Here is a 12,190-nt window from a genome sequence, read left to right on the forward strand (position 1 = left end):
CCAACCCCTTAGTGTCCAACAAGCCAGGGAGCTCTCCAGCACACTACTGGAACAGTAAATGGGGGCTGCCCGCACAAAGCACCAGGAAAGCCATGACTACTTCAGGCACTGTGGCTAGCCTTAGGGAGCCTCAGCTCTCACCCTGCAGACTTAGAAGGCAGGTGGTTGTTCTCTGTCCTTCTGATTTACACCAGCCAGCCATCACTTTGCATGGTCATCTGGGCTGCTAGCTGGAAGGCTCCCTCAGAATGGTGCTTGGCTCCTCTTTGGAACACAGCCCTTGTCACTGACTCAGACTAGGACAAGCCCCTGAGCAGGAAAGATAGCCCAAAAGGGCTCCTGCAGTCAGTTCTGCAGAAAGCAATTCAGGTGGTACTCATATAGACAGGAAGGAAATGAATGTCAGTGCCATCGGCGGCTCCTCTGTCTCTGCCTCTAACTTGCTTTTGGGCAGTATCTTTCTCCTAAATTTCAGGAAATGACAAACACTGGGGAATCTGCCCATGCTTGATCAGGCCCAGCTGGAAGATAGCAGGCCTCCCTGAAGAGGTGAGGAGTGAAGCGGTGGGACAGCAGCAGAAGACTGGGCTGTGCTCCTGCCTCTGGTTGTGTACACGGAAAACAGCAGGAACGGGTCTGGAAAAAAGGGCTACTGTCTTAGGGACAGAGTCCCTAAGAACTTAAATGTTTCTCACATCTTTGAGTGTTTCTTCCAAGTACCATTTGTGGAGCATGAAATGAGCACTCAAAAACATGTTAAAGGAGAAACGAGACCTTTATTAGCCCCCAGGCACATTTCAATAGAGGCAAGAAGTAAACTGTTGGGACAAGGAAAGGCAAGGCAGAAGGCACTTGTAAGGGTCCCAGGGCTCATTACAGACCCACAACAGAGATGTTCTCTTCATACCAAGGATCTGGGTAGGTGAGAAAGGCTACCTTGTTCCCCTGAGACAGGCCAAACCCATCCCTGGCCTGGCTGAGGAGATGTAGAGTGGTGACCCCAGTCCAGGAGCGTTAGAACTTGCTAGTGTAGAGGGTCAAAATCCACTTGGGCATGCGGAGGAAGCCAGGAAAACAGGAGGCCAACCAGCTCAGGCTGGGGACCTGGCTGAGAACGGACCTCATAGACAGATAGTCTCTGACGGGGCGGCCTGAGAACAGGAAGAAGAGGAGGATTAGATCCTCATCTCCTACCCCTTGGACACCCCAATCTTGCCTGAAGAGACAGTGCGATGTGAGGAAGGAAGAGATTGGGCAAGAGTGAGGGAGGAGGAGTAAACAGGGAACAGAGGAAGAGAGGTCAAGGCTGGCTGCTGGGCCTAGAGCTCTTACCATCGACATCCCGGAGTTTGTACCGTCGAGCAAGGTCACAGGACGGCAGCACCTTCCCACTCAAGCTCAGAATATCAGGGTCTGTGGGCACACATACAGCTGGAGATGACATGGGAGTGGCACAGGGTGACAGGGTTTGGACTCAACAAGACAGGGTACTGCTGACACAGGCTCAGGATCCCAGAATTGTATCTCTCTGTTCCTAGGAAGGTTCCTGGGCCTCTGGCTCCCAGCCACACCACCTAGGGCCAATTTCTAAGGATTCCAAAGCTCACGCTGGGAATCCTGACCCTTTAGATCTCCAGAGGTCAGAGAAAAGAAGGGTTTATTCCTCAACCACCTCCTGAACCAGGATCCAGCATTTGCTGCCAGTGCCTGGCAGGTCCTCCATGCCCTTTCTTGTGGCCTGTTGCCCCAACCTCTTCACCTGTTGCCAGTGCCACAATACATTTGCCACTCAGTTCTGTGGTCTCTGCAGATGAGAATTCAGAATTGAGCTGAAACACAGGACACAGAAGTAAAAGGTTACCATCTGAGAGTACTGCCCAAATGTCTCCCCCACTTTCAGCTTCTGTTCCAGGAGGGGCCCTCTTTGCTCCATTTGCAGGAACCATTCCTCCCCTACATCCAAATGAGCCTGTACCCTGGAACCAAGACCCACTGTCTTTCCTGAGGAGGAGGATCTAGGGGTCTGACTGGCGTCTAGACCTTCTCAGTCAGTAGTTGAGTGAAGAGCCTGGGCTTCAGAGCTGGACAACTTTTCCACTTTACCAATAAGCCTTTCTATTTATGACCCATGTGACTTTGAGCAACTTTGTTATGCTCACTGAGTTTCAGTTTCTCCATCTGTAAAATGGAGATACTATCTCCCTTACAGGATGAAAGGAAATAGTGTATACAGGGCTCAGCCCCGGCCTGGCCACAGTAAGCACACGGCGAGCAGGAGTAGTTATTCCTGTGTCCTTGTTCTTGTCTTGGCACTGTGCATGGAGAGGCTGCCTCCTCTGCACTCTCTGCCTCCCTCACTCTCCCTTTGCCAACCTGCTTCAGCAGGGAATCGTCGGTGAAGTCCTCCTTGGCCATCTTCTTCAGCAGTTCTGTCTGCACCAGCCCTGGCCACAGAGACACGTAGCTGACCCCATGGTGCCATAGCTCATAGGCACAGTCAGCAGCCAGCCTGTCACACTGTGGAGGGAAGGAGGCAAGGTGAGTTCCAGGGCCATGTCACTTTCCTCCCCCTCCCATTCTGCTCTCCTTGGAGATGCCCAGCCGTCTCCCCTTCACAGGAGCTGAGGGCTCAGCTGCCCACCTTCTCCAGCAGGATGCTGCTCTGGCCAATGCAGAGGAGCCCAAGCAAAGGAACTGTCCATGGAGGGACAGAGGGAGAGCTGAGGCCCAGCCAGCCTTATCATTCCCAAGCCATGGGTAACATCACTGCCCCATTCCCCGTCCTTGGGCCCTGTGCCTCTGGATCCTCACCGCAGCTTTGCCCACACCATAGGAGACGTTGAAGAAATAGCGCAGCCCCCCAATGGAGGAGATGATCACGATGAGCCCCCGGCCAGCTGGTACCATCAGCCGTGCCCCATACACTGAGCACAAGTAGTGGCCTCTGGAAAATGGGGCAGGGGAAGCAAGAGGAGTTAGCACTGCTTAGTGCTGGGTTGAGGAGCTCTGGTAACATAGTGGCTAAAAGCACTTGACTGCTAACCAGAAGGCTGGCGGTTCAAACCCATCAGCCACTCCTCGGAAGGAAGGTTGGGCAATCCTACTTCCATAGTGATACTGCCTCGGAAACCCAAGGAGGGGTCGCTATGAGTCGGGCCGACTTGACGGCACATAACAACAACAACAACAACAGTGCTGGGTTGAGCACTGCAGCCCCTCAGCAGCATCCTCTGCCCTCTAGTGGCTGCAGTTAGCAGAGGGGAGGTTGCAGACCTGGGAAATAAGGCCAATTCTGAGAAGAAAACATAAAAACCAACCAGTGACAGAGAAGAAACAATAATCTTTGCATGGAATGAAATAAAAGTCATAGTAGAAATTACAAACATAAAATACCTTGGGGTAGGGGGGAGACTTAAGAAATGTATAGGAAATACATGGAAAAACAACTGTAACATTCTAATATAAAAGAACAAGTGCAGACATAATTGTTTGAAGGTAAGAATCAACATGTAAAACATCAATTCTAATTAAGTCAATCCATCCATTCAATTAAAGCTTATATGTATATCTTGATAAGATATTTTGTAGTAATTGACAAATAATCAAAAGAAGAATAAACTGAGAATATAGCGAGGAAAATCCTGAAAAAGAATAATGTCTTGTGGGTGGGGCGGATGTGTCCCCCCTTCCACGTTAAAATGTACAATAATGACACGATAGTTGAAAGCATGCAGTATTGGTATTACAGCAGGCAGATAAATCAATGAAACAAAAAAATCAGTAATTAGATCCAAGTGTAGATAAGAATTCAATGTACTACAGAGACAGCATTTCAAATCAATGTGGAAAGATGGATAATTCAATAAATAGATTCTGGAGGACTGGCCAGCCACGGTGGGGCACTGGGAGGGCATTGGCTTTCTATTTCATTTATGACTTCAAAATGAATGCCAAGAGGATTAAGTATTTGAATATAAAAAATGAAAGCACAGAAGTACTAAAAGAAAGTATGGGTGAAGGTGTTTATAAATAGGGTAGGGAGAGCTTTTCTTAGCATTACACCACACAAAAAAATTTTTTTCTTTATAGAAGAAAAGTTTGACAGGTTTGACTTCTTAAAAGAAAAACATATACACACACGTATTTATGTATATATAAAGTGTGAGGACAGCTTGTGTGCAAAACATTAATAGATTTTGGGGGATATTTACAAATTCCTATGTCAAAGAAATCTTGTTCTACAAAGCTCTCTTATAAACCAGCATGAAAAGATGACTAATGTAATAATACAAATGTCAATTCATTAAAGAATGAAGAATCAACATACAAATAATAAAAAAAAATAGCTCAACCCCTAGTAAAGAAATGTTAATTAAAACAACTTTGAGATTATTTTTGGCTTATTAGAGTTTTGAAAAGACTGAAAACCTGATAATGTCTGGTACCGCTGAGGACATGGGGAAGATACTCTCCTTCATTATCAAGTGATTATAAATTGGTGGGGTATTTTCAGAGGGCAATTAGATAATGTGTATGAACTCTTTAAGAAGTGAGTAGTCTTTGCCTCAAGAATTGCACTGCTGGAAGTTACTCTATAGAAATATTCAAATTTGAAGGCATCCAGGGGAGGAGTATTATTTAATTGGTAAAAATTGGGCAACAACTCAATTGCCACAAATATGGATTAGATAAAGAAATAATGCTACATCTTCCCAATAGACTACTTTGTGAGTATATATTAGAAAAATAAAAGAGAGGTATTTCTTTGAAAAATCTGAAAGAATATATACTAGACAATTAATAGTATCAGTCTCAAGGAAAATGCAATGAATAAGTTGTCGGTCTTACAAAATGCTACCATGCAATTTCCAATATTATTTCTATCACCAAGGCCATATTTTCCAACTACTGGGGATTCTTTTTTATTACCAACTTTTGCATTCCAATCACCAGTGATAAACAACACATCTTGATTGTATGTTTAGTCAATTTCAGACTGCAGAAATTGGTAAAAATCTTCAATTTCCTCATCTTTAGCTTTGGTGGTTGGTGCGTAAATTTGAATAATAGTAGTATTAACTGGCCTTCATTGTAGTCATAAGCATATTATCCTATCACTGACAGCACTGCCCTTCAGGACAGATCTTGAAACATTCTTTGTGATGATGAATGCCACGCCATTCCTCTTCAATTTGTCATTTCCGGCATAGGGGATCATATGGTTGTCTGATTCAGAATGGCCAAACCAGTCCGTTTTAGCTCACTAATGCCTAGGATATTGCTCTTTATGTGTTCCATTTCATTTTTGACAACTTCCAATTTTCCTAGATTCATACTCTGTACACTCGATGTTCTGATTATTAATGGATGTTTGCAGCTGTTTCTTCCTGTTTTGAGTCATGCCACATCAGCAAATGGAGGTCCTGAAAGCTATACTCCATTCACATTATTAAGGTCAGCTCTACTCTGAGGAGGCAGCTCTTCCCCAGTAGTATTTTGAGTGCTTTGTGACCTGAGGGGCTCATCTTCTGGCATTATATCGGACAATGTTTCAGGGCTATTCAAAAAGATTGCCAGTAAATATCAGACAGTGTTTCACTGCTATTTATAAGGTTTTCACTGGCCAGTTCTTTAAGAGGTGGATGGCCCCTTCCTTCTTCCGAGTCAATCTTTGTCTGGAAGTTACACTGAAACCTGTCCACTATGGGTGACCCTGCAGGTATTTGAAATACCAATGGCATAGCCTCCAGCCTCATAGCAACACACAAGCCACCACAGTGCAACAAACTGAGAGACGAGTGGTGGACTTCGCCAGATGGTTACACAGGAATCATATTGACTACATTGTGGAAAGAGCCGATGGAGAAGCTCAATATCTTCAGCCAAAACAAGGCCAGGAGTTGACTGTGGAACAGACTACCAGCTGCTCATATGCAAGTTCAAGTTGAAGCTGAAGACAATTAAAACAAGTCCACAGATTTAGAGACCATCTAAAGAATAGATTTGATGCACTGAACACCAGTGACCAAAAATCAGAGGAATTGTGGGATGACATGAAGAACATCATCCATGAAGAAAGCAGAAGGTCATTAAAAAGACAGAAAGGGAAGAAAAGACCAAAATGGATGTCAGAAGAGACTCTGAAACTTGCCCTAGAACAGAGAGTAGCTACAGCAAATGGAAGAAATGACAAAATAAAAGAGCTGAACAGAAGACTTAAAAGAGCAGCTTGAGAAGACAAAGTCATTTATTATAATGAAATGTGCAAAGAGTTGGAGTTAGAAAACCAAAAGGGAAGAACATACTTGGCATTTCTCAAGCTGAAAGAACTGAAAACAAACAAACAAACAAACAAAAAAACTTCAAGCCTCGAGTTGCAATATTGAAAGGTTCTATGGGCAAAATATTGAATGATGCAGGAAACATCAAAAGAAGGTGGAAGGAATAGAGAGTCACTGTACCAAAATGAATTTGTCAGTGTTCATCCATTTCAGAAGTTGGCATATGAAAAAGAACCAGTGGTGCTGAAGGAGGAAGGAAAACTGAACTGAAGGAATTGGCAAAGAACCAGGCTCCAGGAACTGATGGATGCTATGCTGGAGGCACTCACTTGTCTATGCCAGGAAGTTGGAAGACAGGTACCTGGCCAACTGACTGGAACATATCCATATTTGTACCCATTCCCACAGAATGTGGAAATTATCAAACAATATCATTAATATCATGTTGTTGTTGTTGTTGTTATGTGCCATCGATTTGGCCCCGACTCACAGCAACCCCTCCTTGGGTTTCCCAGGCAGTATCACTACGGAAGTAGGATTGCCCAACCTTCCTTCATATGCAAGTAAAATCTTTCTGAGGATAATTCAAAAACAGTTGCAGGAGTATATTGACGGAGAATGTCCAGAAATGCAAGCTGATTCAGAAGAGGACATGGAATGAGGGATAATAGCAGTGCTGATGTCAGATGGATATTGGCTGAAAGCAAAGAATACCAGAAAGATGTTTACTTGTGTTTTATTGACTTTGCAAAAGCATTCGATTGTGTGGATCATAACAAATTATGGATAACCTTGAGAAGAACGGGAATTCCAGAACACTTGATTGTGCTCATAAGGAACCTGTACACAGACCAGGAGGTTGTCACTCAAACAGAACAAGAGGATACTACATTGTTTAAAATCAGGAAGGGAGTGCATCAGGGCTGTATCCTTTCACCATACTTATTCAATCTGTATTCTGAACAAATAATCCAAGAAGCTGGACTATATGAAGAAGAGTGTGGCTTCAGGATTGGAAGGAAGACTCAGTAACAACCTGCAATACACAGATGACACAACTTTGCTTGCTGAATGTGAGGATGACTTGAAACACTTACTGATGAAGATTAAAGACTTCAGTCTGCAATATGGATTACATGTCAACATAAAGAAAATGAAAATTGTCACAAATGGACCAATAAGCATCATCGCAATAAATGGGGAAAAGACTGAAGTTGTTAAAGATTTCATATTATTTGGTTCCACAATCAACACCAATGGAAAGAGCAGTCAGGACATCAGATGACATATTGCACTGGGCAAATGTGCTGCAAAAGACCTCTTTAAAGTGCTGAAGAGCAAAGATCTCTCCTTGAAGACTAAGGTGCACCTAACCCAAGCCATGGTATTTTCAATTGCCTTATATGCATGTGACAGCTGGATAATGAACAAGGAAGACTGAAGAGGAGTTGATGCTTTTGAGTTGTGGTGTTGGGGAAGAATACTGAAAGTACCATGGACTGCCAAGAGAACAAACAAATGTGTCCTGGAGGAAGTGCAGCTGGAATGCTCTTTGACAGCGAGAATGGCCAGACTTCATCTCACTTTGGTCATGCTGTCAGAAGGGACCATTCCCTGGTGAAGGATATCATGCTTGGTAAAGTGGAGTTTCAGCAAAAAATCAAATGAGATGGATTGACACAGTGGCTCCAATGATGGGCTCAGGTATAGCAAGGATTGTGAGGCTGGCATAGGACCGGGCAGTGTTTCGTTCTGTTGTACACAGGGTTGGTATGAGTCAGAGTGGACTCGACAGCACCTAAGAATAACAACAGTCTCAAGGAAGGGAAGGAGTAGTGGTGAGAGCAATAAGATTATACAGGACTTTAGTTTTTTTTTTTTAAGATATATATAACACACATATTTGGTAATCAGAAAAATCTTTTGCCATTAACCAAAAAACCAAACTCACTGCCATTGAGTCGTATCCAACTCACAGCAACTCCTCCTTGGGATTCTGAGGCAGTATCACTATGGAAGTAGATTGCCCAATCTTCCTTCCGAGGAGCAGCTGGTGGGTTTGAACTGCCAGCCTTCTGGTTGAACTGCCAGCCTTCTGGTTAGCAGCCAAATGCCTTAAGCAGTACACCACCACAGCTCCCTCTTTTGCCATTGGGAATAGGTAAATATTTATCAAAGTAGATTGCCCAGTCTTCCTTCTGTGGAGTAGCTGCTGGGTTTGAATCACCAACCTTCTAGTTAGTAGTAAAATGAGTTAGACACTACACCACCAGAGCTCCTTTGGGAATAGTTAGGACCCTTCAAATATAAACAAATAGAGAGTTATAGTTTCAAAAGGAAAGCCCCACCCAAGGTAATACAGAGGAAAGACACAGTGAATGGGTGTGTGGGCAGGGGTTGGAGTGAAAGGGGCGGGTGGACTGCCTGAGACTTAGAAAATAGACTTAACTTTGGAGAATTCATCAGGCCCCAGAGTCTGGAGATCTAAGCCTGTGCTCTGTGGACTCAAAACCCTGACCAGCAAGAGATGAGGGTATGGAAGTCACTTCTCTTAGGAGGGTTATGGATGTGGGCACTACCAATTTCTAGCTCTTTGGGTTTTTCTTTCTTGCATCTGGGCTGACCAATTCTCTCTGTCCTCAGTCCTTTTTCCATTTTGGAAATCACAATCACATTCTATTCCTGCCTTTTTGGATTGCCATCAGAATACCAGAACTATACCTATGAGTGTTCTTAGACACTTTATCATAGATTTGCAGATAATCCCGACAAACCAACTGTAATTTAATCATCCAAAGGAGTGAGATCATTCCAACAATAATAAACAGACATAAAACCAAAACCAGTTGCTGCTGAGTTTATGCCACCTCATGGACACCCCACATGTGTCAGAGTAGAACTGTGCCCCATGGGGTTTTCAATGGCTGATTTTTTGGAATCAGATCACCAGGGCTTTCTTTGGAAACATCTTGTTTGGGTGCACTCCAATCTCTAACCTCTCGGTGAACAGCCAAGGATGTTAACCATTTGCACCACCAGAGGACTCAGCTGTTACATAATACGCTGTGTCAATTTTGAATGGTTCCCCTCATTCCTGTGCCAGGTAAGTGGATGCATGACAACCCTGCCCTCTCTACCCTGATCTGGGAGCACCTGTGCCTACTGGTCAGGAGTGGTGATGCAAGTGGGGATGGGAGCACCTGGCATTCACTCTTTCCTATTATTCTTCTCTTGACCTAACAAAATAATTTCTTCCTCTAACCATTTTTGGGAATACAAACTGTAAGTGCATTATTGAAGGAAGTTGGATGGGCAGGAATAATGCAAGAGACAGGCCAAGGGCTTGTTCTGAGGAAAATTATTGACAGAAACAAGGCAGAAGTTGACATTCCCACATACAGATTTACCTGGAAGGAACTCCAGAGGTAAGTGAGGCAAATAGGACAGAAGGGAGAGGAAGCTGGAAAGGAAACCAGAGGTGGGCTTATGGGGAAAAGCCGCAGCCTTAGCCCTTGGTCTGATTTAGTGAGTCAGGGGAGCCCAGGCCCTTGTCATGGGGCAAGGGGGATACCCACCTGAGTCCAACATTGTTGACATCATCCCATATGGAAGCAGGGCTTTCCCAGAATGTATTCTTCCTGTTGTTTAAGATCGCCTAGAAGGCATGGGAGGGTGATAATCTGAAGGCAGGAAAGTATGAGGGGTTGGGTAGTGGAAGGGACAATGTGTGGGACCAAGGACTCAGGAGTCAGGGGGAGGTCAGAAACATGGAGCTGGGATCAGAGTTTAAAAGTTACCTGGGCCCCGGCATAGGCGTTGTTGACTAACACATCTAGACGCCCATGCTGCTCCTGGTTCACCTGCTCAAACAGTCTTTGCACTTCACTCTCTTGGCTTGAATCACACACCACAGGAATACAGCGGCCCCCGCGGGATTGCGCCTGTAGAAGGATAGAAGGGATAAAAGTTCATGGTCACACATGAGCATGAGACATAATGCAATCCCCCAACTAAAGTGGGCTTGGGAGCTGGGAAGGCACCACAGGTAGCAACTGAGGGAACATGTCAGGCAATACTGCCCTCTGGTGTCTATTTGAGTAGTTTCAGGAATGGTCGTTCATTCCCACTCCCTAGACCTCGTTATCAGTGGATTGGAATTTCATGTTTAAATGAACATTTACTGAGGCTTTCCATATGCAAGGCATTATGTTTTGAGGACAAAAAAGGTGTGGGAAGTTTTCTAGAGAAATAAATAATCTTTCCTCGGTCATTTCCTTCTCATGCCTTGGCTTCCACCCTTCACCATTCACCTTGAACTGCCATACAACTCCAGCCCTCTTAGACTCACTCCATCTCTCCACTTTGGTTATTGAGAAGTCAGAGCTCTTAGGCATGAACTGTTTTTACTTCCCATTCTGCCTTATGCTCTACAAATGGTGCCCCATCCTCCAACTGCAGAGGATGAAGGGTGGCTTATTCAGGAGCAGTCCCCCTACCCTCCTGACCCTTGCTCTGGATCCACCTCTTAACTTCCTGCCGGAACTACTGCAATGCCTGACTGCTCACCTGACCTCCAGTCTTTCTACCTAAAATTAATTCTATTTACTATAGTCAGTGTGAACTATGTAAAATACAGATCTGGACTTCCAGTAAGATGGCAGAATAGTCAGACAAGCCACAGAGACCCTCTTCAACAATGAAAGCAGACACCAGTTGACACAGACACAGAAGATAATCCTGGAGCCCTGAGCTTTGAAGGGAAGGATACAGAAGTGGATTAAATACCAACTAGTATAAGAACCTGCTAATCAGAAGGCTGGCAGTGCAAACCCAGCAGCTACTTCTCGGAAGGAAGACAGGGCAACCTACTTCCATAGAGATACCACCTCAGAAACCCAAGGAAGGGTCCCTATGAGTCGGAAATGACTCAATGGCAGTGAGTTTGTTTTTTTGTTTTTTAGTAGAAGAATCAAAATGTAAACAGTGAATAGGAGACAAATGGATCTGTAGACTGTCAGCTATTCTGACAGCATGGACAGTTTGAATATATTCAAGGGTGTTAAAAAAAAAACAAAAAACACCAGACTCACTGTTGTCGAGTTGGATCTGACTCATAGTGACCCCTCCTTGGGTTTCCAAGGCAGTATCACTATGAAAGTAGATTGTCCAATCTTCCTTCTGAGGAGTGGCTGGTGGGTTTGAACTGCCAGCCTTCTGGTTAGCAGTCAAATGCCTTAGGCACTACACCACCAGAGCTCCAAGTGGTCTTAGGACCTGAGAATTAACCTCAAAATTGGTCCTTTTCACTATGGGCTGTGTGCACAACTGCACTGTTGGCTGACAACTGAAAAAGAGAAAAAGAGACTTCAGCTGTTCGGAGGGTGCAGCCATTCTGAATATTTAAAGCAACAGTGTTCTTGTTCCAATCCCAGGGATCTAAAAAGAGTCTTCGTTTGTGGAGGACAGCTCAGACACACTGGAGGCTGACAACTGGAAAGTTTCACTATTCCCCTTGTCACTCTTATGCCCCACACCCTTTCGGTGAATGGAGGTGTGACCATCCCCCATCTCCACCCACCTTCTGGGCTGGCAGTAATTTCATCCCAGTCTGTGTGCTCTGACAGAGCTTGGGTGCCCAGCCCTGCACCCTCCTCCAATTTGTGTTTAGTTTTCTTTTAAAATTAATTTTCTTTCTTTCTTTTTATTTTCATTCTTTTTCCCTGCCCACCTTCTAGTTTTTGGGTTTTTCCCTTCCCTTTTCCTGGCTCCCATTTTTTTCTTTCTTTTGGTTCTTCCTATCCCTTGTTTTTCCTTTTGCATTTTTCTCACTTTTTTCTTTATTATTTTACTCTAGCTCTTTTCTCTTATTCTCCTCTACACAGATATTGTGGGCTTTTTTTTTTTTTTTT

The 12,190-nt window shown here is 44.4% G+C and overlaps 1 protein-coding gene across 1 annotated transcript in view; it reads right to left on the reverse strand.

Moving 5' to 3' along the window:
* Positions 1 to 1,014: 1,014 nt before the first annotated feature.
* DHRS1 (dehydrogenase/reductase 1) overlaps positions 1,015 to 12,190 on the reverse strand; it is a 13,510-nt gene continuing 2,334 nt past the window's right edge. The window contains exons 2-8 of the mRNA XM_007949230.2: positions 10,079 to 10,222; positions 9,857 to 9,936; positions 2,812 to 2,944; positions 2,374 to 2,517; positions 1,760 to 1,829; positions 1,333 to 1,413; positions 1,015 to 1,151 (exon numbers count right to left, since the gene is read on the reverse strand). Of these exons, the coding sequence (XP_007947421.1) occupies positions 1,015 to 1,151; positions 1,333 to 1,413; positions 1,760 to 1,829; positions 2,374 to 2,517; positions 2,812 to 2,944; positions 9,857 to 9,936; positions 10,079 to 10,222 (789 nt within the window). The remainder of the gene's footprint in view (positions 1,152 to 1,332; positions 1,414 to 1,759; positions 1,830 to 2,373; positions 2,518 to 2,811; positions 2,945 to 9,856; positions 9,937 to 10,078; positions 10,223 to 12,190) is intronic.

This window comes from Orycteropus afer, unplaced genomic scaffold (assembly GCF_000298275.1).
Source record: "Orycteropus afer afer isolate SDZICR_OR568_19922 unplaced genomic scaffold, OryAfe1.0 scaffold00243, whole genome shotgun sequence".
In the NCBI taxonomy this organism is placed as follows: Eukaryota; Metazoa; Chordata; class Mammalia; order Tubulidentata; family Orycteropodidae; genus Orycteropus; species Orycteropus afer.